Source organism: Paroedura picta, chromosome 3 (assembly GCF_049243985.1).
Source record: "Paroedura picta isolate Pp20150507F chromosome 3, Ppicta_v3.0, whole genome shotgun sequence".
NCBI lineage: Eukaryota > Metazoa > Chordata > Lepidosauria > Squamata > Gekkonidae > Paroedura > Paroedura picta.
The window spans coordinates 170,749,076-170,771,979 of NC_135371.1; the positions used below are offsets into that span (position 1 = coordinate 170,749,076).

General features: G+C 52.0%; 2 protein-coding genes across 6 annotated transcripts in view; both read left to right on the forward strand.

The window, feature by feature from the left end:
• The window catches only part of TFE3 (transcription factor binding to IGHM enhancer 3), a 32,961-nt gene extending 19,794 nt beyond the window's left edge, over window positions 1-13,167 (forward strand). For 2 of the 4 annotated variants that reach the window (XM_077329485.1, XM_077329482.1), the window contains exons 2-10: window positions 2,728-2,841; window positions 5,841-6,054; window positions 6,635-6,913; window positions 7,174-7,263; window positions 8,104-8,248; window positions 8,368-8,424; window positions 9,584-9,659; window positions 10,768-10,915; window positions 11,043-13,167. In XM_077329485.1, coding sequence (XP_077185600.1) covers window positions 2,728-2,841; window positions 5,841-6,054; window positions 6,635-6,913; window positions 7,174-7,263; window positions 8,104-8,248; window positions 8,368-8,424; window positions 9,584-9,659; window positions 10,768-10,915; window positions 11,043-11,351 — 1,432 coding nt within the window. In that variant the 3' untranslated portion in view covers window positions 11,352-13,167. The remainder of the gene's footprint in view (window positions 1-2,727; window positions 2,842-5,840; window positions 6,055-6,634; window positions 6,914-7,173; window positions 7,264-8,103; window positions 8,249-8,367; window positions 8,425-9,583; window positions 9,660-10,767; window positions 10,916-11,042) is intronic. The other 2 variants (XM_077329486.1, XM_077329484.1) reach the window with 1 other exon arrangement.
• A 2,931-nt stretch (window positions 13,168-16,098) lies between these two features.
• Window positions 16,099-22,904, forward strand: part of GRIPAP1 (GRIP1 associated protein 1) — a 62,626-nt gene continuing 55,820 nt past the window's right edge. The window contains exons 1-4 of one of the 2 annotated variants that reach the window (XM_077329487.1): window positions 16,099-16,529; window positions 18,715-18,781; window positions 19,936-19,997; window positions 22,382-22,408. In XM_077329487.1, the coding sequence (XP_077185602.1) occupies window positions 16,488-16,529; window positions 18,715-18,781; window positions 19,936-19,997; window positions 22,382-22,408 (198 nt within the window). In that variant the 5' untranslated portion in view covers window positions 16,099-16,487. The remainder of the gene's footprint in view (window positions 16,530-18,714; window positions 18,782-19,935; window positions 19,998-22,381; window positions 22,409-22,904) is intronic. The other variant, XM_077329488.1, reaches the window with a different exon arrangement.

Consider the following 22,904-nt stretch of genomic DNA (forward strand, 5'->3'; position numbering starts at 1 on the left):
ACCTGCCGGCCTCTTGTCGGAGTTTATCAGGTTATGGGTCTCGGGGGGAACTGAGGGCATCCATGTTTGTGCAACCGTTCATTCCGTAGATCGAAATGTTGTGATTGCGGGATTAGTGCAGAACTTGCTGCCGGGTGTCGGGAGTTTAGTTTGGACAGGCCTGTGTCAGCCGTGTTTTCGTGGATGGGCCGCTCTCTGTTTGCAGTGATCTTTCTATATTGACGAAGAAGAAGAAGAAGAGTTGGTTCTTATATGCCGCTTTTCCCTACCCAAAGGAGGCTCAAAGTGGCTTACATTCGCCTTCCCTTCCTCTCCCCACAACAGACACCCTGTGAGGGAGGAGAGGCTGAGAGAGCCCTGAGATTACTGAAGAAGAAGAAGAGTTGGTTCTTATATGCCGCTTTTCCCTACCCGAAGGAGGCTCAAAGCGGCTTACAGTCGCCTTCCCTTTCCTCTCCCCACAACAGACACCCTGTGAGGGAGGGGAGGCTGAGAGAGCCCTGAGATTACTGAAGAAGAATAAGAGTTGGTTCTTATATGCCGCTTTTCCCTACCCGAAGGAGGCTCAAAGCGGCTTACAGTCGCCTTCCCTTTCCTCTCCCCACAACAGACACCCTGTGGGGTGGGTGAGGCTGAGAGAGCCCTGAGATTACTGAAGAAGAAGAAGAGTTGGTTCTTAGATGCCGCTTTTCCCTACCCGAAGGAGTCTCAAAGCGGCTTTCATTCACCTTCCCTTTCCTCTCCCCACAACAGACACCCTGTGAGGTGGGTGAGGCTGAGAGAGTCCTAAGATTACTGAAGAAGAAGAGTTGGTTCTTATATGCTGCTTTTCCCTACCCGAAGGAGGCTCAAAGCGGCTTACAGTTGCCTTCTCATTCCTCTCCCCACAACGGACACCCTGTGAGGTGGGTGAGGCTGAGAGAGCCCTGATATTCCTGCTAGGTCAGAACAGTTTTATCAGTGCCGTGAGGAGCCCAAGGTCACCCAGCTGGCTGCATGTGGGGGAGCGCAGAATCGAACCTGGCAAGCCAGATTAGAAGTCCGCACTCCTAACCACTACACCAAACTGGCCTTCGGAGATGCAGGGAGCGATGTGGTGCAATGCAGATTGGGGTGGGTTTTAATGCATCTACTGGTGGTTCTCATGGCTGTGTTGAGTTGGGCATCAAATTTGTGGACCATATTCCACAGGACTTTAGAAGAGCTGGGGTCTCAAAGCCGCATACAATTGCCGTCCCGTAACTTTCCCCACAACAGACATCCTGAGGGGTAGGTGAGGCTGAGAGAGCTCTGACAGAACTGGTCACCCAAATGGCTGCATGTGGAGGAGGAGCCGGGAATCGAACCTTGGATTAGCTGTGTTTTTAATTGTTTAAGTGTTTTTAACGTTTTTCTTACAGTCGCCGTGGTTCACCTCATTCTCCTCTACTTTGTTTTATCGCCACAACAACCCTGTGAGGTGGGCCAGTGGCTGACTCAGCAAGCTTCCATGGCACAAGTGGGGATTTGAACTTGTGTTCTCCAGATCCTACTGAGCCTCTTGTGGCTCAGAGTGGTAAGGCAGCTGTCTGAAAGCTTTGCCCATGAGGCTGGGAGTTCAGTCCCAGCAGCCGGCTCAAGGTTCACTCAGCCTTCCATCCTTCCGAGGTCGGTAAAATGAGTACCCAGCTTGCTTGATGGGGGGTAAACGGTAATGACTGGGGAAGGCACTGGCAAACCACCCCGTATTGAGTCTGCCATGAAAACGCTAGAGGGCATCACCCCAAGGGTCAGACATGACTCGGTGCTTGCACAGGGGATACCTTTACCTTTACCTCTCCAGATCCTAACATGGCATTCTTAAACACTTCCACACGTTGGCTCTGTTTCTTAGTGTGCCGAGCTGGTTGTATGGAGCACCCTCAATTATTTTGGGGGGAGGTAAGAATTAGCTGGATTGCCCAGGCTAGTCTGATCTCAGCCGATCTCAGAAGCTAAGCAGGGATGGTCCTGGTTAGGATTTGTATGGGAGACCACCAAGAAAGTCCAGGGTTACCATGTAGAGGCAGGCAATGGCAGACCACCCTTGTTGGTCTCTTGCCTTGACCTGGATGGCCCACGCTAGCCTGATATTGTCAGATCTCGCCAGTTAAGCGAGTTAAGCATTGATTAGTTTTGGGTAGGAGATCATCAAAGGGTTGTGACCCAGAGGCAAAGCAATGGCAAAACACCTCTTTCCTTGATATACCCAGGAAAGTAGCGGCCAAACAGTGGTTCTCCAGGTGTCTGTGGACTACAGTTCCCATGAGCCCCTGCTGGCAGGGGCTCATGGGAACTGTAGTCCACGGACACCTGGAGAACCACAATCTGGCTAGCCCTGCCCTGAAGAGGGAGCATGATTTGGACCACAGATTTTAATGGAGTCCTGAGAGTCAGGGGCTCATGGGAATTGTAGTCCACGGACCTCTGGAAAACCACAATCTGGCTACCCCTGCCCTAAAGAGGGAGCACGATTTGGACCACAGATTTTTTATTGAGTCCTGAGAGTCGTGGGAGAAGAGGGCCCGTTGCTCACGTTGAGACTGATTTCACCCTCCTCCATCCTCACAAAATCCAGTTTTGTCTCCTGCCGTCAAAGAGGGAGATTTAGAGGGACTGAACATTCGTCCGCCGGCCGAGCGCATGGCCCTGGCGCTTAAAGGAGAACGAAGCCCCAGGGGCTCACGGCCGATGTCTTCCTTCACGCAGCCTCGACTCTCTGCTCCCCGAATCCGGGATCGTGGCCGACATTGACCTGGAGAACATTCTCTCGTTGAACACCGACAGCTTCTACGAGTTGAAGAGCCAGCCCATCGGCGTGAGGTAAGGGAGGAAGGAGGAGAAACCGTTTGGGTCCGTCCGCTGTCGGCTCCGTCCTTCACAAGGGGGAGGGGGAGGTAGCCCGAGTAGCCTCTGGGCCTGTGAGAACATTCCCCCTGCAGGGTTGGCCTGTGCTGTCGGGCATGTTCACAGAGAGCGAAAAGTCCTTCTGGCGTTTTCCGTTCATGGGTCTCCTTCGGCCAGCCTTTCTCAACTTTTTACTGTCGAGAAACCCTTGAAAGGTTGGGGGAGCTTGGCCTGTTGAGCCTAGAAAGGAGGCGACTGAGAGGGGACTTGATAACCCTCTTCAAGTATTTAAAAGGCTGCCATGGAGAGGATGGAGCAGAGTTGTTCTCTCTTGCCCCGGAGGGACCGACTAGAACCAATGGGATGAAATTAATGCTAAACAAATTCCATCTAAACATCCGGAAGAAGTCACCTGTAGTCACAGCACAGAAATACATGGTCATATCGCCCGATAAGTTTTCTTTCTTTTTTTAAAGTTTAAAATATATAAATAATTAACTTCCGCCCAATCAGCGAAACTCTTCCGGGGCTGCTGCAAACCCCTGGTTGAGAAGGGAACTAGGGAAGAAGAAGAAGAGTTGGTTCTTATATGCCGCTTTTCCCTACCCGAAGGAGGCTCAAAGCGGCTTATATTCGCCTTCCCTTTCCTCTCCCCACAACAGACACCCTGTGAGGTGGGTGAGGCTGAGAGAGCCCTGATATCACTTCCAGATCAGAACAGTTTTATCAGTGCTGTGACTAGCCCAAGGTCACCCAGCTGGCTGCATGTGGGGGAGCGCAGAATCGAACCCGGCATGCCAGATTAGAAGTCCACACTCCTAACCACTACACCATACTGAAGTAGTAGGGAAGAAGACGAAGAGCTGGCTTGATGCCAGACTTTTCACTACCCGAAGGAGTCTCATAGCGAATTGCAATCGTCTACCCATCCTCTCCCCTCAGCTGATACCTTGTGAGGCAGGCTGAGAGAGCTCTGAGAGAACTGCTGTGAAAGAAGAGCTCTGAGAGAACTGGGACTGGCCCAAGGTCACCCAGCAGGTGGAACGTTGTGGAGGAGCAGGGAATCAAATACGGTTCTCCTCTGCTCTTAAACCATGACACCAAGAAAATGTTAAATCTAATGGAAGAACTGGAACAGTGGAACAGATTAGCATCTGTAAGTGTAGGGCTTAGGGTAGGAGCAGCTGTAGACCATGTTTGGAATCCAAAGGTGCTGTTAATCCCTGGTGTGTGATGGTGGTGGGCATCCTGTTTTTCAAAAGAACTTCACAGGTTGGATCCGACAGTGAAGGTGCTGAATTCGAATTCATTCACAAATGCAAGGCAATGCTCCTCCCGAGGTGTACCGGGAACCTCAGATCCTTAACTCATTAAAAATATTAATCTCCTTCCCCTCCCACACCTTGCAGGTGTTTCTTTCTCCCACTATCTCATTTCCTCCTGGCTTAGATTGGATGTTTATTGTAGTCCACTGCTGTTTGTCGCGGTTGGGAGAGTCCAACTCCCACTCTGGGTGACGTGATTTCTCTTCCGACTGGATCGGTTTGACTCCGGCCTCTCTCTCTAACACATTCCTTCTGCCCTTCCCCTCCTTCTGCTGAATGAGTAATGCGGCCTAATGGTCACCCGCCCCAGTGCTTCTGCGGAAAGGGATCTCCGATTTCAAAAGCTTGTACGGAAATAAATTTGTTCTTCTTCAAGGTGAGGCATGTGGGACTGAGAGAGAGAGAAGAAGAAGAGCTGGTTTTTTACACCTTGCTTTTCGCTCTCCGGAGGAGTCCCAAAGTAGCCTACAAACAACTTTTCCCATGAACGACACCCTGGGAGGCAGGCGAGGCTGAGAGAGCTTGGAGAGAACTGCTCTGTGAGGACACGGCTAGTCGCAGCGCTGTCTGAGCTGTTCTTGCAGAGCAGTTGTCTCTGAGCTCTCTCAGCCTCACCTACCTCAACGGGTGTCTGTTGTGGGGAGAGGAAGGGTAGGTGATTGTAAACCGCTTTGAGACTCCTTCAGGTAGTAAAAAGCGGGGTATAAAAAACCAAGCTCTTCTTCTAAAACAGTCTTTCTCAACCACGTTTCAGTGACAGCCCTAGAAGGGCTTCCCAATTGGGGGGAGGGGGAGTTAATTTTAAAAATATTTTTAAAATTGGTTAAGCATTTATTGGGTGATATGACCATATAGAGCAGGGGTAATCAAACTGCGGCCCTCCAGATGTCCATGGACTACAATTCCCAGAAGCCCCTGATATAGAGTCATGTCGGCCCGCCCTCCCCCCTCAAAGGGCCAATGAGGGGCCTGGAGGGGTGGGAAGGGGAGGGGCCCCAGGTGGGCGTGTCCACAGCTCTGCTTCCCAACCAGATTCTGCACAATTTTGCCACTTCTGAGGTTACTCAAAGCCTGAAGGATGTTTCAGGGGTTTCTCGACAATAAAGAAGTTGAGAAAGGCTGTTCTAAAACGTTCTAGAGGATTCTCACAGAAGAGCCGGACTCCCCCCCCATCTGAGTGTAGTTACGTCCGACAGCTTAGATATTCAGAGGCACAATCAAGTGTTTTTTCACAGAAATTAAACCGAAAACAGATCCATTGTTCATGATTGTATATAAATTGGGATTTTCCCCGGGGTTTCTCAGCTCAGCTCTGCCTCTCGTCCCACCCTACCGATCTCGCTCTTCTCCGCTGCTCCAGACAGACGAACGCTCTCTCTCGGTCTACCCCGCAAGGATGTTGTGTGGATGGCGACCTCCCGACCAAGCTGCTTGCCCTGCCGCGACCCCTGTGAAAGGGTCGTTTGACCCCCAAAGGTGTCCCGACCCCCAGGTTGAGAACCACTGCTCTAGCACAGGGGAGCCCCGTAGAAAAAGAGGCTCTTGCTTCAAAGGCATGGCCAGCTGAAGGCCGATCGATGGACTGAGGTGTCTCCCTCTCTCTCCACGCCAGCCATAACTGCCTGCTCTCCTCCTCTCTCCTCCCTGCAGCCCTCCGGCGGCCCCAGCCCAAGGCCCCACCATGTCTTCGCGGGTTCTTCTGCGGCAGCAGCTGATGCGGGCGCAGACCCAGGAGCAAGAGCGCCGGGAACAGCAGCAGGCCGCCCAATTCGGCACCTCCGCCCCCACTCCTTCCACGCCCGCCATTTCCGTGAGCCCCCTGGCCCGCCCCGCGCCCGCCCAGGTCCCCGTGGAAGTTCTGAAGGTAAGAGACGTTCTGGACGCCCATTTATTGACATATTCAGGGGGTTTTAGTTGCCGTTCAGCCAGGGGGTCTCACGGGGACTTAGCCAAGGGACCAAGCCCTGTGAAGATAGGTTGAGGGACTTGGGAATGTTCAGCCTGGAGAAAAGGAGGTTGAGAGGGGACATGATAGCCCTCTTTAAGTATCTGAAAGGTTGTCACTTGGAGGAGGGCAGGATGCTGTTTCTGCTGGCTGCAGAGGAGAGGACACGCAGTAATGGGTTTAAACTACAAGTACAACAATATAGGCTAGATATCAGGAAAAATCTTTTCACAGTCAGAGTAGTTCAGCAGTGGAATAGGCTGCCTAAGGAGGTGGTGAACTGGTTGGTCGACCTCAACCAAATGCCTGGCGGAGGACCTCCCTTTTGCCGGCCCTGCAGAACTGTTCAGGTTCCGTCAGGGCCCTGATCTCCTCTGGGAGCTCGTTCCACCAGGTGGGGTCCAGGATGGAGAAAGCTGTGGCCCTGGTTGAGGCCAGGCGGGCTTCCTCGGGGCCAGGGACTCTCATTCCTCTCCCCCTCCTTTCCTCCGCCTCGTAGGTTCAGACCCATCTGGAAAACCCCACCAAGTATCACATCCAGCAGGCCCAGAGGCAGCAGGTCAAGCAATATCTCTCGACGACCATGGGCAACAAGATGGCCACGCAAGCTTTGGCTGGCGCGAGCCCGGGGGCACCGGCCGCTTGTTCCCCGCAGGCGGCCTCGGCTCCGGAGGCCCAGCACGGTCTGGTGCAGCAGCAGGCGGTGGCCGGGGGTGCGGGCAGCGCTCCCAACAGCCCGATGGCGCTGCTCAACATCGGTTCCAGCTCTGAGAAGGAAGTGAGTAGAACACCCCTCCTCCTTCGGCGACTCTCTTTTGCTCCCCATCTAACACTCTCGGGCAGTGATGCTCTGAATTTTTGGTGCTTGGGGGGCAACAGTGGAGTTCTGGCCCTGCTGGAGGACCTCCTGATGGACCCTGGATTTGGGCCACGGTGTGAGACAGAGGGTGGGACTGGAGGGGCCGTTGGCCTGATCCATCATGGCTTCTCTTGCGCTCTTACATTCTCATGGTCGCTGCTTCTTCCCTCTGTCCCTAGATCGATGACGTCATCGATGAGATCATTAGCCTGGAATCCAGCTACAACGATGAAATCCTGAACTACGGTGGCCTGCAGATGCCAAGCACTGTGAGTTTCCCTTCTTTGTTTTTTTTTTGAGTGCTTAAGGCAAGATTGTTCCTGGAGGGGAACTGGGATTTATCGAAGCCTCCCGGCGACTCTTAACGCAGATAGTGGGTGGTGAACTAAAGGACCCTTTTTGCTTGATGCACCAGGAATGAACTTGGGCTGACTGTGAGTGGTTGGGCAGGTAGGGATGTGCCAGTGTTTGTCTCTTGTGGCTCTTCCTGGCATACCCAGGGAATTGCGGACCACCACCGTGGGATGGGAGGTGAATCTCCTCCGGGCCAGGCTGCATTTTGGAGATTTTTGGTGGTGGTGGGGATCACTTGGGCATGAAATTAGGGTCACTGTGGGTGGGCAGATGAGTTCCTGAATTGTGCAGGGGTTTGGACTAGATGACCCTGCAGGTCCCTTCCAACTCTGTGATTCTATGAACAGCTAAATAGAAGATAAAAATAATAAAGAAATTGAATGCACGGATGTTCATGATGAGAACGCCAGTTGCCCTGAGTAGCCCAGGCTTTCTCAGAAGCTATGGAGGCTTCCCTGACTCAATTTCGACCCACGGATGAATCCAGCATGCTGCCAGTCGTCCCCCCTGCCCCACAACCCAGGGCTTGAATTCAGGTTTCTCTCTTTCTCCCCCATGGAAGTTAGCAAACTAACTAAGTTAACTTCTGCCACCACCACAACGGAGATTCATTGAAGCGTAGAAGATGGCCAAGCTCCTACCTCTTTCCAGCCCAGTCTAATATCTCTGTTCAGAGGGTTCCCCTCCTGGGACTGCCTTGGTGGTGATGGCCTGGGGGGGGGAGCTTTGCCTGAACCCCTCTCCATTTTATCCAGCTGCCAGTCTCAGGAAACCTTCTGGACGTATACAGCAACCAGGGGATCATGGAGCCAGCTGTAACTGTGAGCAACTCCTGCCCGGCGGACCTGCCGAACATCAAGAGAGAGATGTCAGGTACCGGGCTGCAGGGGCATGGCCATGGTGAGGAGAGGGGGAGGCTCGGCACGGAAAGATGCTGTTCTGTGGGGGTGGGCGGGGATGACAGCTTTGGAGTCGACGTTCATCTGGTGTGGGTGTTTTCCTTCCCTTTTGCTGTGCAGAAAACGAAGCGAAGGCATTCCTGAAGGAGAGGCAGAAGAAAGACAACCACAATCTAAGTGAGTATTGGACTTTAATGGGTGTGTGTGGGTGTGTGTTTGCAAGGTTCTATCCCATGGGAATTGAGCTCTCTAGTATTGTATGGAGCAGACTTTTTCAATCAGGGATTCCCTTCCTGCCTAGTCTTTTTAAATGGAGATGCCAAGCAGAGGCTCTGCCACTGAGCCAGGGTCTCGGGTCAAAGTCTTTCCCATCCCTTCCTGCCTGGTCCTTCTAACTGGAGATGCTGGGGATTGAACCTGGGACCTTCTGCCTGCCAAGCAGAGGCTCTGCCACTGAGCCAGGGTCTCAGGTCAAGGCCTTTCCCCTCCACTTTTGCCTGGTCCTTTTAACTGGAGTTGCCGGGGATGGAACCTGGGATCTTCTGCCTGCCAAGCAGAGGCTCTGCCACTGAGCCAGGGTCTCAGGTCAAGGCCTTTCCCCTCCACTTTTGCCTGGTCCTTTTAACTGGAGTTGTCGGGGATGGAACCTGGGATCTTCTGCCTGCCAAGCAGAGGCTCTGCCACTGAGCCAGGGTCTCAGGCCAAGGTCTTTCCCATCCCCTCCTGCCTGGTCCTATTAACTGGAGATGCCGGGGATGGAACCTGGGATCTTCTGCCTGCCTAGCAGAGGCTCTGCCACTGAGCCGGGTGGGTTCCAGGTGACTGGAATTCCCTCCCTGGCCCTAAAGCTTGCTAATCAAGACAACAAGTTAGTAATACAGACAGGAGGATAATTACAAGCAGGGGGAAAATCCCTGTATGGCTCAATAAATCTTAACAGAAGAATTCCTATGTTCCTACTAGAGGTCAACATTAAGCATGAAGAGAGGTTCTTGTTTTCAGAATCTGTAATAGCAGGCTAGATTTCCAGGTAGTGACTAGTTTCGTTGTGAATCTTCTTCAGCTTTGCAAGAATGGCTATAAACGACAGAGGATACTATGTCATTATTCTGTTGCTGCAACAAAATATAAAAAGTACTTACTACAGGACCAATAAAGCTCGCCAGCTGCGTCTTGGTCTCTTCCACCCTCTGGTGTTCTTACGAGACATCGTGAATTGATGATGCCAAGACCTGTTATTGGAAAAAGCTACAGGACTGACTTTATTTAAGGCAGATGCTATTCTGATTTCCTTCCCCAGAGATATTTCAGACTCTCCCTCTTTCCCCCTTTGCAGTTGAGCGTCGGCGACGGTTCAACATCAATGACCGCATCAAAGAGCTGGGGACCCTCATCCCAAAATCAAATGACCCGTAAGTCACAGAGCAATTATAGCTCTTCCTCGGTGTGGAACGGGCTTCCGGGAGGGGGGGGAGGGTCTCCCCTTTGAAGGCTTTGAAGTGGAAGTGAGATGATCTTCCGACAGCCAGGCCGATTCTGTGAATTTCGGCAGATCCCCTGCCCTCTCTGATAAGATATTAGAATTGGGCCGTATTTTTGCAATAATTTCAATGTTTTGATCAAGTTTCTGTATCGATTTTATCCTATTCCTGTGAATTTGATTGTTGTCACCCGCCCTGAGTTGCTAGAGAAAGGGCAGGTGATGTATTATTAAAGCTTTTGAGGAAGATTGCGTGTTGAAAAAGGGAAAATGAGCACTGTTGAAACCACCGTAGCCCTTCAGTCCCGATGAGTTAGCAGAAGGAAATTCACTGTGCGGAACTCCTGTCCCCTTTTCTTTTTACTCAAAATCAGGCCAACAACGAATAACACCTGGTTTAGAACGACAAGTTAACAGAAGGAAATTCACTGTGCGGAACTCCTGTTCCCTTTACTTTTTACTCAAAATCAGGCCAACAACGAATAACACCTGGTTTAGAACGACAAGTTAACAGAAGGAAATTCACTGTGCGGAACTCCTGTCCCCTTTTCTTTTTACTCAAAATCAGGCCAACAACGAATAACACCTGGTTTAGAACGACAAGTTAACAGAAGGAAATTCACTGTGCGGAACTCCTGTCCCCTTTTCTTTTTACTCAAAATCAGGCCAACAACGAATAACACCTGGTTTAGAACGACAAGTTAACAGAAGGAAATTCACTGTGCGGAACTCCTGTCCCCTTTTCGCTTTACTCAAAATCAGGCCAACAACGAATAACACCTGGTTTAGAACGACAAGTTAACAGAAGGAAATTCACTGTGCGGAACTCCTGTCCCCTTTTCGCTTTACTCAAAATCAGGCCAACAACGAATAACACCTGGTTTAGAAGAGTTCCAGGGCTTGTGTTCCGCCAGGCCTGTGGCTGAGGCCTATAATTCCAGGTCTCCATACTGAAAAAAGCCTGGGAAGCCCCGACTGAAAGGCTCTTGGCTCCTCGGTGTCTGACGCCACTCCGCCCACCCCCTTTCTCATCGTTGCAGGGAGATGCGCTGGAACAAAGGAACCATTCTGAAGGCTTCGGTGGATTACATCCGGAAGCTGCAGAAAGAGCAGCAGCGCTCGAAAGAAATGGAGATGAGGCAGCGGAAGCTAGAGCAGACCAATCGGAGCTTGCAGCTCAGGGTGCAGGTAAGCGTGTTGGGGGGGAGGCGGTAAAGGAGACAAGGCATGCTTGCAGGTGAAAGTGCAGGTAAGCGGGGGCCAGATCTCTGGAGGTGGCCAGATCTCCCTAGCCTGCCTCTTTTCCCTTCCACAGGAGCTGGAACTCCAGGTCCAGATGCACGGGCTGCCTCTGACTTCCACCCCGGGGCTCCTGGCTCAGCCCTTGGCGGGGGACCTGGCCCCGCCGTTTGCCGAGTCCCTGGACCTGCCCTTCACGGCTGAGGAGCTGGGCCTGGGCCTCGCGCTGGGCTCCGACGGGGGAGGCCTGCAGGACGTGCTCATGGACGAGGGGGCCGCCCTGTCCCCGCTGGGCGCCTCGGACCCCTTGCTCTCGTCCATCTCGCCCGGCGCCTCCAAGGGCAGCAGCCGGCGCTCCAGCTTCAGCATGGAAGACGACTCTTGATGCCCTCCCGCCCCCCCCGGGGACACTTGACAGTGGGACAGGAGGCTCCGCCTCTTTGTGTTGCCCCGCCCCCTTCGCTCAGACTCTTCCTCTTAATCTACTTCAAATTTTGGAGTCTCCACGGCGCCCTGATGGCTGCCCTTATTGCAGCACTGCCTTCCTCACCTAACATCCGTATCTCTTTCCCTCGCCGGTTTCCCTTTGACCCTTCCCCGAGGGAGGTGGATAGAATTTCATCTCCGGGCCAAGGACGCTGCAAAGCGGCTTAACACGGAACGTTACGCAGAGTCGTAGGAACGGGGTTTCCTGTGGCAGGAGGGGCTCGAATTTAGTTTGATACCCGGCCGGGGGTGGGTGGGTGGGGGTTTGTGCATTTCCTCGAGCCCACCCTGCTGGAAACCGGAGCAGGGTCCTTTCCGCAACACTGTGTGAAAGAGTGCGGCGTTCACTCTTGCCCCTTGGCTTTCTTTTCCTCGCACCTTTGCTGTATATAATTTGGGGGGATCGAGACGGGGAGGGAGAGAACGCGTGTCCCTCGGTGAAGCCGAGTTCCGTAGCTCAGAGCCGCCGCCGCCCCGCCCCGTTTTTGTAAATGAGCTTTATTTTATATGATGATGAGATTGGACTTTTTATGATAAAACCCTTGGCCTTTGATCCATTTCCACAAGAAGGAATGGTTCAAGGTTTCACCCGCTTGGCACTTTAAATTTTTACTTTATCGTTCCATTCCCTATTCCTGTTTGAACCCGATGTGGGGGTCCCTCGTTCCTTCAGGCAGACGCGGGGGAGGCAGAAGGAGAGCGGCAGGGAATCATGTCCAGTGCGCGCGCTCGCCTGGCCCTTTGACGGCGCAGTCCTATGTGGTCATTCCTGTCTGAACCTGCCGGCGTCAGAGGGCTAAGGGCAGAGTTAACTCTGCGTAGGATTGCAGGGTGGGAGAAAGAGGGTTGAATTGCAACCCCTCTTGTATTTTTCTTAGAATTTTTTTTTTTTAATGTTGAACTCATAATCAAGGTTTTATTTAAAGGGTTTCCCTGCAGAGATGGGCTTCAAGGGGAAACAAAGAGTCTAGTATGAACCGGCTCGGCTAGGAATGATCTTGAAACATGAGGACTGCTGCGACTTCTGCAGAGACAATCACGTTGGCCGTCAAGTTTGCTCCTGCAATCCCATGGGGAGATCCCGAACATGAACCTAGAACAGGGGTAGTCAAACTGCGGCCCTCCAGATGTCCGTGGACTGCAATTCCCATGGGATTGACTACCCCTGACTTAGCATGTTCCATTCAAAAGACGCGGTTGGGTTTCAGCTGCGTGGAGGGGGAGTCTGAAGCGTGGGGGGGGGTCTGAAGAAGTTCTCGTCCGGCTGTCCTGACGTCCAACAGCATGCCTGCTGGTCCCTTCGCCCTCCTGGCAGCTCTGATGGGCGGGAGGGAAACCGGGGCAGAACAGTCGAGCCGGGAGAGATGGGAAGGTAGAAGCAGGTGTCCCAGTGCCCTTTACGGTGGAGGTATCCCAGAGGGCCCGCAAACAGCAAAAAACAGCAAAACTAGGATCAACAGCAGAGCAGGCCCAAAAGAGAGAGGAGGGAAGTGGCTGCCGATCCGGAAGGACTCCAGGGGGTGTCTCTGCTCTGGGAATCTTCGGGGTCAGAAATGATGGGAAATCGCAGGCAAAGGAGAAGGGGCTGATTTCCCTCTTGCGGGAAACGGCCTCAGTGACTTGGACTCCTCTTCCCGTCCCTTTCCTCTGTATGTTAAGCATTCCTGCTAAAAGGCTTCTAAATAAATAAACCAGCAATGTCAGTTTTTCTATAACCGCCATGGCTCCGGCCTCCTTATTTGGGGCATTGCTCTCGTGGTGTGCCCAGGTGTGACTTTGGGTCCAACTTGAAGGAGTTTGAAGAAGAACCTACTCTCGAGTCAGGAGCTGTCGGATCTTGGGACTCCTGATGCAGAAATGGGGAAGACGCTGCACTCAGGGGTGTAGCTGTTAATATGAATTAAAATTAGGGAGGATCCACCGTTCACAGCTCTGGTCGCCCCCCCGGATTTGTGCAGCATTGCTTGGTGGATATATTTGTGAATATTTTTCTCTGAATAACTTCCTCTGGATCAACCTTTTCCAACCCCTTTAACTATTAAGAAACCCTTGAAACAAGTCCCATGTCACCAGGAGGGACATCATCTAGGCCAGGGGTAGTCAAACTGCGGGCCCTCCAGATGTCCATGGACTTCAATTCCCAGGAGCCCCTGCCAGCATTTGCTATAAAGATGCTACACTTAGCTATACTGATCGCCCAGTTATTTATGTACCTTGACTATTAACGAGCCCTTCTGGGCAACTAATTCCCCCCCCATATAGAATCAGTTGGAAGGGATCTCATGGGTCATCTAGTCCAACCCCCTGCATTATGCAGGATACTCACATCCCTATCGCTCATCCACTGTCACCTGCTACCCCCTTGAGCCTTCACAGACTCAGCCTCTCCCTCAGATGGCTACCCAGCCTCTGCTTAAAAATCTCCAAAGATGGAGAACCCACCACCTCCTGAGGAAGCCTGTTCCACTGAGGAACCGCTCTAACTGTCAGGAACTTCTTCCGGATGTTGAGACGGAATTTCTTTTGAATTCATTTCATCCCCTTGGTTCTGGTCCGTCCCTCCGGGGCAAGAGAGAACAACTCTGCTCCATCCTCTACATGGCAGCCTTTTAGATGCAGTGGAATTCGGCACATAAAAAACCCTCCTTGATCTGACCAACCTCCCATCTATCCTAGTTTTCTACTAAACATTTCCATAGATGGAGAACCCACCACCTCCTGAGGAAGCCTGTAAGGCTTTCACTGTATCTGAAGAAATGGTCAAGCCTACAAAAGCTTATCCCCGATTTAATCATTGTTGGTCTTCAATGTGCCACCAGGCTTAAAACTTTGTTCTGCTGCTCCAGACCCACATGGCCGCCCACCTGAATCAATCTGAAGGCGTGTGCATGTGCACAAACATTTATGCCCAGAATTAAATTTCATGAGTCTTAAGGGTGCCCCTTTGTGGGTCTTAAGGGTGTCTTTGTTTTGTTGAATTATCTTCATAATGCAATCCTGCCTTTTCTTGCTCAAGGCAAATGATCCCGTGCGGAAGACAGACATCTGGTAGTCTGTGAAAATTAGACTTCCTTTCCCTCTATTTCTCTCTCTCTCTAAAATGTGATTTATATGCCGCCGTTCTCAGAAATTCTGGCTGCGCTCTATGAGGAAAGCGCCCCTGAATACAGCAGCCAAACACGCTGAGCTGGCACGGCCCATGCAAAAGTGCATTTTGAATTGCAAACCCGGGTGCTATTGACATCGTGAATGGCAGGCTGTTTGTGTGTAAAATTGGTTTTCAAAATGAGAGAGCCCCTAGGCTGGCACAGTTCTTTGACCCAAGCGAATGGAAATAAGTCGTAAACTGAACATTCAATTTTCATGTAACGATCTTGCTCATATAATCTTCTACTGTCCTGGCTTAGCGGAATAAAACGGAAGTCCAGCCGCACCATTGAGATCAGCAACGTTTTCATTTCCGCATGAGCTCCCGGGAGTTGGAGCTCAGTTCTTCAGACGCAGCAGAGAAAACGGATTGCACGCAATGGAAGAATCCTTCTTGATCAGTCCAGGAAGTCTCACACATTGGCCAACGAGCCCTTGGAGGACCAAGAGAAGGGCAGAGAGGACGGGGCCTTCTTGGCTCAGAACCTCAGAAGAACCCGGCTGGATCAGACCACTGGTCCATGTAGTCCTGCATCCTACAATGGCCAGCCAGTTCCCCTAGAGGGCTACTAATCTGGCAGAGTGGTCGAGGCCTTCCCCCGCCGCTGCTTCCTGACTCTGGTTCCAAGGTTAAATGCCTCTGAATGTGGAGGTTCTCCTCAGTCATGGCTAGTAAGTAGCCACTGATAGACTGATCCTCCATAAAGCTATCTAATCTCCCGTTCAAGTTGTCTGTCCCACTGGCCGTCACTCCATCCCCTGGCAACCAACTCATTTCCTTTTGTCCGTCCCAAACCTACCATCCATTTGCATCACTGCATGCCTTCCAGTCAGAGTCTTTTGGCAGAGGGAGAACATTTTCTTTTTGCCAACCTCTATAATGCTAACAGAATTTGCAGCAGGGGAGAAGATAATATATAACATTGCACAATATAAGGGTGTACAGGGGTGGCCAAACTGGCTCTCCAGAAGACCACGGACTACAATTCCTATGAGCCCCTGCCAGGAGGCAGGGGAACATGGGGATTGTATTCCGTGGTCATCTGCAGAGCCACAGTTTGGCCACCCCTAATAACAACAATAACAATCATAATTTTATAACTCTCCTTCCTGTTGCTATATATTATAATGTATAAAGATTGTCTGCAACCCTACTGTCAAACCGTAGTCCGTGGTCATCTGCAGAGCCACAGTTTGGCCGCCCCTAATAATAATAATAATAATAATAATAATAATAATAATAATAATAATAATAATAATAATAATAAATAAAACCGACCCTTCCTGTTGCTATATGTTACAATGTACAAAAATTGCCTGCAATGACTGTCAAAAACATATTATGACGATTATTATGATCATTATTCAACGGTCCTCCTGCAGCCCCCCGCGCCCGCCCTCTCTCCCACGTCGATGACGTCATTCGCCGATCTGCGCCGCCCTCTCTATGGAGGCGGCGCAGGAAGAACCTCCTTCCGGGACGGCGACCATAGAGTCTCGGGCGCGCCCATCGGCGCCCTCCCCCGCTCTGCCCCCTCCGAAGGCTTCTCCGCTCCGCGTCCGGAAGGATGCTCTAGCACGCCCTGCTCTTTGCTCCTCCTCACTTCCGGCCTCCAGGCGCCTCTTCCCCGCTCCTGTGATTTCCCCTTTTCCCCTCCGACGCTCTCTTTTCGATTTGAGGGGAGGGAGCGGTGTGCCCCTCTTGCCTCTCCCCGCGGCCTCTCTATGACCGAGCCTTAAGGCCACCCGGCCTCCGGGACTGAGCGGGGGCGGGATCTCTCTCTCCCTCCGCCCCCCTTCCGGCGTCCCAGTCCTCCCCCCCTCCCCCCCTTTCTCTCGAAGGTCGAAGCCCGCAGGATTCGAACCCGGGGGCGGAGGGGGCGGGAAGATGGCGCAGTCCTTGTCTGGAGAGGAGTTCGAGCGCATGCAGGTGCGTGGCTGGGCGTGGGGGCGGGCAGGAGGAGCAGGAGGAGGAGGTGGGGGTGGCATGAAGGGGGAGCTGGAAGTTGGCAACCCTCCAAGGGAGGGGGCCTGGGGGTGGAGGGGAGACCTCCAAGGGGGGAGATGGAGGGGGACTTGGGGGTGGTGAAGAGTCGTCAATGGGGAGAAGGGGCCTGGAGGTTGGCAACTCCAAAGGGGAGGGGTGGTGGGGCTGGAGGCTTGGGGAGGGGGCCTGGGGGTGGGGGGGAGACCTCAAAGGGGGGAGATGGAGGGGGACTTGGGGGTGGTGAATAGTGGTCAATGGGGAGAAGGGGCCTGGAGGTTGGCAACTCCCAAGGGGAGGGGGGTGGGGCTGGAGGCTTGAGGAGGGCGCCTGGGGGTGGAGGGGAGACCTCAAAGGGGGGGGGGGCCTGGCAATGTGGAAGAATCCTCAAAGGGGGGAATGGGAGTGGTATGGAGGGGGGGCCTGGAGGTTGGCAACTCCAGAGGGGAGGGCTTGTGGGACTGGAAGCTGGGGGGGGGCTGTGGGTGGGTGGGTGGGGGCTTTCGGGGGGGGAGATAAGGTGGCAGGGAAGGGGTGCATCTGAAGGCCGACAACTCTGCATAGACCGTCCCAAAACTACCAACCGCTGAAGTTATCGAGCTCCCTCCATGAGGTAAAGGTGGTTTCGTTATAAATTTGAATGTAACTTACTGAATCAAGAAGATCGTTAAACTTAAAGTCTCGAAACTGTTTATTGGTGTAAAGTTGGTTGTATGAATCCTCTTGTTGCCATCCTTGACCCAACCAGGAAGGGCGGACTATAAAAGTAAAGTTGTTGTTGTTATATTATAATAAAGTGGGGGTGGGAGTGGAGGTGTGGGGAGGGGCCAGGGGTGGGGAAGAAACCTGACAAGGGGGAATGAATTGAGGCATGGAATAGCCTGGGGTTGTCAGGAATCCTCAAGGATTGTCAACCCCAGGTTGAGATGCACCTGGAGGGCTTTTTTTGGGTGGGGAGGGTGGATCAGAGGGAGGAGAGGTTAGGGAAGGGGTCTAAGATGGGTCCAGTGCCCAAGAGCCCCCCCTCCAAAGTAGCCATTCTCTTCAGGGGAAAGGGTCTCTGTTTCCTGGAGGTCAGTTGTAACCCATGGAGGTTGGCTACTCTTAAGGGGAGGAGCTGGAGGTGGGGAGTCAGTGGCAGGGGAGGAAAAGAGGGCCAGACAGGTGAGTCCCTCCCTACAGAGGTGTATGTTTGTGGAGCGAAGTGTAGCCTTCGGGCTCTGTTTATCCAAGGATAAGCAGTCTTTGCTGTTCTGCATTCGGGATTTTCCGTTGCAGCTCTAAGAGGCTGAACACCATTTCTCCCCGCTCCCGCCTTAGAACTGTTGTGGTTCTTATTTTAAAAAGGAGAGATTGTGCATCACATAGGAGTGTTAGAGCATCTGCTTGGTCCTGGGTTCAATCCCTGGCATCTTCAGTTGAAAGGACCAGGCAGGAGGGGGTGGGAAAGACCTTGGCCTGAGACCCTGGCTCAGGGGCAGAGCCTCTGCTTGGTATGCAGGAGGTTCTAGGTTCCATCCCCGGCATCTCCAGTTAGGAGGGCCAGGCAGGAAGGGATGGGAAAGACCTTGACCTGAGACCCTGGCTCAGTGGCAGAGCCTCTGCTTGGCATGCAGAAGGTTCAGTCTCCAGCATCTCCAGTTAAAAGGACCGGGAAGGGATGGGAAGGACCTTGGCCTGAGACCCTGGCTCAGTGTCCCCTAGGAACTGGGGTGCACATGAGTCTTGTGAATGCCCCTGACCTGCGATAAACCCAGAAGCTCTATTAAAAGCCTCTTTCTCTTTGGTGCGAGAGGGGCACACGGAGGGCATCCATAGCACAGGGGGTAGAGGTCAATTTATCGATGAGAAGCTTTATGTAGGGAGGCCAGAATGTCGATGTTATTTCTTGGCCTCAACCGTAGGCCCGAATGGGCCCAGCAGGAATCATACTGTGGGCGGGGATTGTACCACGGTGTCCACACCTAAAGAGGTGTCAGGCCAGGTCCAGACTGGGGTTCTCCTCTAGAGTGGCAGGAAGGCCTGGGCTGCATGGGACATTCTTGGCCTTTCTCGGTCGAGACAGGGCGGAATAAAAATCTAAAGAATCCATACATTTATCTTCCAAGAGCTACCTTCCTTCTCTTGGCAGGCGCAGTTGCTGGAGCTCCGGACACAGAATTACCAGCTCTCGGATGAACTGCGCAAGAACACAGCCGGTAAAAAACCCTTCCCCTCTCCATTTCTAAGAACATAGGAGAAGCCGTGCTGGATCAGGCCACTGGCTCCTCCAGTTCAACCCTTAGTGCAGCTTTTCTCCACATTTTTACTGTTGAGAAACCTCTGAAATATTCTTCAGGCTTTGAGAAACCTCAGCAGTGGCATGACCATGCAGAAGAATAGCTGAGGACACGCCCACCCAGGGCCCCTCCCCTTCCCACCCCCTCCAAGCCCATCATTGGCCATTTTGGGAGAGGGTGGGTGGGTTGACTTGATACATACTGAACACAATTAATTTTTTATATATATTTAAAATGTGTTCCATATTTATCAAGTTATATGACCATATAGAATCATAGAAACGTAGAGTTGGAAGGGGCCATACAGGCCATCTAGTCCATCAGCCCTAAGCATCCTAAAGCATCCAAGAAAAGTATGGTCCCCCACTCATTTGGGAAACCCTTCCAGGGCCATCAGGAAACCCCAGGGTTTCATGAAATCCCGGTGGAGAAAGCTTGACTTTATGTTACACAGTGGCCTCAACCCAGGGGTCATCAGGAGGTCCACCAGTGGGGCCAGAACTCCCGAAGACCTCCCACTGTGGCCCCCCAACACCAGGAATACTGCCCGAGACATAAGAACAGAAGAGAAGCCGTGCTGGATCAGGCCAGGGGCCCACCCAGTCTAACCCACAGGGGCCAAAAGGACTCTTGCTTCCTTCTTTTTAATAGCATAGAGATTTCTACACACAAGCTTGGATCGTCTCACCTGTCACTGTACTTGTTGTTTGGTGCATATTTTGCAACAATCCCGCTTTTGAACTGTAGGCGCCCTGCTTCCTCTGACCTTGGGGCTAGTCACAGTTCTCTTGGAGCCGTTCCTGCAGAGCAGTTCTCTCAAAGCTTTCTCCGCCCCACCTACCTCACAGGATGCCTGCTGTGGGCAGAGGACGGGAAAGGTGTCTGTAAGAGGCTTTGGAACTCCTGGTAGAGAAAAGCAGGGTACCAAAACCTCAGGTCTTCCTCTTCTTCTGGACTGCGGCCTGGCCTAGGCTAGAACACCTGCAGGAAGAGGAGGGAGATGAGAAGGTCCCTGGCTGAAGAAAACTGAGAGTAGCTCAGATGATTCTGATCCGCCGTTCTCTTTTTTTCAGAACTCAACGTTCTCCGTCAGCGGGTGGTCATTCTGGATAAGGAGTTTGCCAAGGCTCAGAAGGTACGTTGACAGTATGAGATGGAACAAAGGCTGTGTCAACGCGGGGAAACCTTGTGTGCATGGGGGGGAGAGCTGAATTAAATCCGCTGGATCTTGCTGAATCCAGTCGGCACTTTTATTATTATTTTAAATCAGGGGTCGTCAAACTGCGGCCCTCCAGATGTCCATGGACTACAATTCCCAGGAGCCCCCTGCCAGCATTCGCTGGCAGGGGGCTCCTGGGAATTGTAGTCCATGGACATCTGGAGGGCCGCAGTTTGACTACCCCTGTTTTAAATTGTCTAGCCCAGAGGTAGTCAACCTGTGGTCCTCCAGATGTCCATGGACTACAATTCCCATGAGCCCCTGCCAGCGAACTCTGGCAGGGGCTCAAGGGAATTGTAGTCTATGGACGTCTAGAGGGCCGCCGTTTGACCACCCCTGACTCTCGGTTCAAAACGAGATGACTGCCTGCTTCCAGGGAGGCCTGAGAGAATGCCTTGAAGCAATGCCCAATGGGAAACGCTGTCAGTCAAGACCAGATAACTGTTCCTGTGGATGATTTTAAATGTTTTAATCTTGTTTTAAAGTTATAAGTAAAAAAAATTTATGCGAAGATTCTTTATTTCCTGTGTTGTTATACCGTGAATTGTTGTTCACAGCCCTGAGCTGGCAACGGGAGGGCGGTATACAAATTAAATAAATAATAATAATTCCTGGGCCACATTTTCAGTGTTATGTCCCCACCCCTGCATCTTGAGAGGCGAGAACACAGTTATGGTTGGGGGGAAGGAGATTGGCCGTTGAATAGCAGCCAACCCTTCAGAAGTGACCAAACTGTGGCTCTCCAGATGTCCATGGACTACAATTCCCATGAGCCCCTGCCAGCGTGCTGGCAGGGGCTCATGGGCATTGTAGTCCATGGACATCTGGAGAGCCACAGTTTGGCCACTCCTGCCCTATAGGGCTTTCGAGGTAAGAGAGGTTGAGGGGCAGCTAGCCGTTGGCCACCTATGAGTAGCAACCCTGGACATCTTTGGGGGTTGGGAGACCCTCCCACCCAAATACTGGCCAGGGCTGAGTCTGCTTAGCTTCTGAGATCTGGAGAAGAAAAGGAACTACGTCAGCTGTCCAGCTAAGAAAATTCTACACGAGTCTCAAGATTGAAAAAGTCCTTGTTTATATGGTTGATATTTCGTGGTTTCGTCAGAATGAGGTCTGGTGCTTTTTTCCCCTCAGTGACAAAGCTCCTAATTAATGCTTCATTAGAAGAAAATTGTAAGTCTGTAGCCTTCTGGGTAAATCTGGGTAAAGCTGCGCTCTTTGTCCTTTGGATCCTTGAAGAACCTGAAAAAAATGACCAAGAGTGGATGTATACCTTTTTGAAGCCTTGATTAGGAGCTTTGCTACTGAGGAAACCACTTTGCCACTTCAAGGGACCAAGCCCTATGAAGATAGGTTGAGGGACTTGGGAATGTTCAGCCTGGAGAAAAGGAGGTTGAGAGGGGACATGATAGCCCTCTTTGTATTTGAAAGGTTGTCACTTGGAGGAGGGCAGGATGCTGTTCCCATTGGCTGCAGAGGAGAGGACGCGCAGTAATGGGTTTAAACTTCAAGTACAACGATATAGGCTAGATATCAGGGAAAAAATTTTCACGGTCAGAGTAGTTCAGCAGTGGAATAGGCTGCCTAAGGAGGTGGTGAGCTCCCCCTCATTGGCAGTCCTCAAGCAAAGGTTGGATACACACTTTTCTTGGATGCTTTAGGATGCTTAGGGCTGATCCTGCGTTGAGCAGGGGGTTGGACTAGATGGCCTGTGTGGCCCCTTCCAACTCTATGATTCTATGAAAACTGATGGGAAACGAGAAAAATCAACCTCTGGACTTCGTTCTGACAAAGGCCCTATATTTGAACCATATAAACAAGAATTTGTTTCAATCTTGTGTAGAATTTTCTTACTTGGACAGCCGCCATAATTCTTTTCTTCTTCTTTTCCATTGTTGGTTCAATGGATTTTCTTCTTTCCGCTTCTGAGATCTGACAAACTTGTGCTGTCCTGGGTTATCCAGGTCAGAGCAGAAGCCCAGCACAGAAAGAAAGAAAGGATGTTTGAATTTTGTCACACCTGCGAGGGGAAGTAGTTGTGGGAGTGACAGTTCTTGTAGACTTTGGTTTTCCTCGAGGTCTGCCAGGTAGCAGCGTAAGGAATCAGCCCTTAGATCAAGGGGCTCATGGGAATTGTAGTCCATGGATGTCTGGAGAGCCACAGTTTACACATCTGTACCTTAGATGCAACGGATTTGTTTGGAGTGAGGTTGGGTGTGGCGGAGAAAATGAACAGGTGTGTTCCCTTTGACTCTTCCCCCCTCTTTTTAGCATTATTAACTTGCGTTTTTCTTCCTTAGGCTCTCAGTAAGAGCAAGAAAGCTCAGGTAAGACCTCTTACATACTGTCAGGTGCTGGTGCTTGGCCGAGGATGGGCTTGGGGAGGGGCTGTGGTTCAGTGGCAGAGCTTCTGCTTAGCACTCCGAACGTCCCAGGTTCAATTCCAGCAACTCTAGCTAAAAGGACCAGGCAGGAGGGGATGGGAAAGACCTGTACCTGAGACCCTGGCTCAGTGGCAGAACCTCTGCTTGGCAGGCAGAAGGTCCCAGGTTCAATCCCCGGCATCTCCAGTTAAAAGGACCAGGCAGGAGGGGCTGGGAAAGACCTTGATCTGAGACCCTGGCTCAGTGGCAGAGCCTCTGCTTGGCAGGCAGAAGGTCCCAGGTTCAATCCCCGGCATCTCCAGTGGAAAGGACCAGGCAGGAGGGGATGGGAAAGACCTTGGCCTGAGACCCTGGCTCAGTGGCAGAGCCTCTGCTTGGCAGGCAGAAGGTCCCAGGTTCAATCCCCGGCATTTCCAGTTAAAAGGACCAGGCAGGAGGG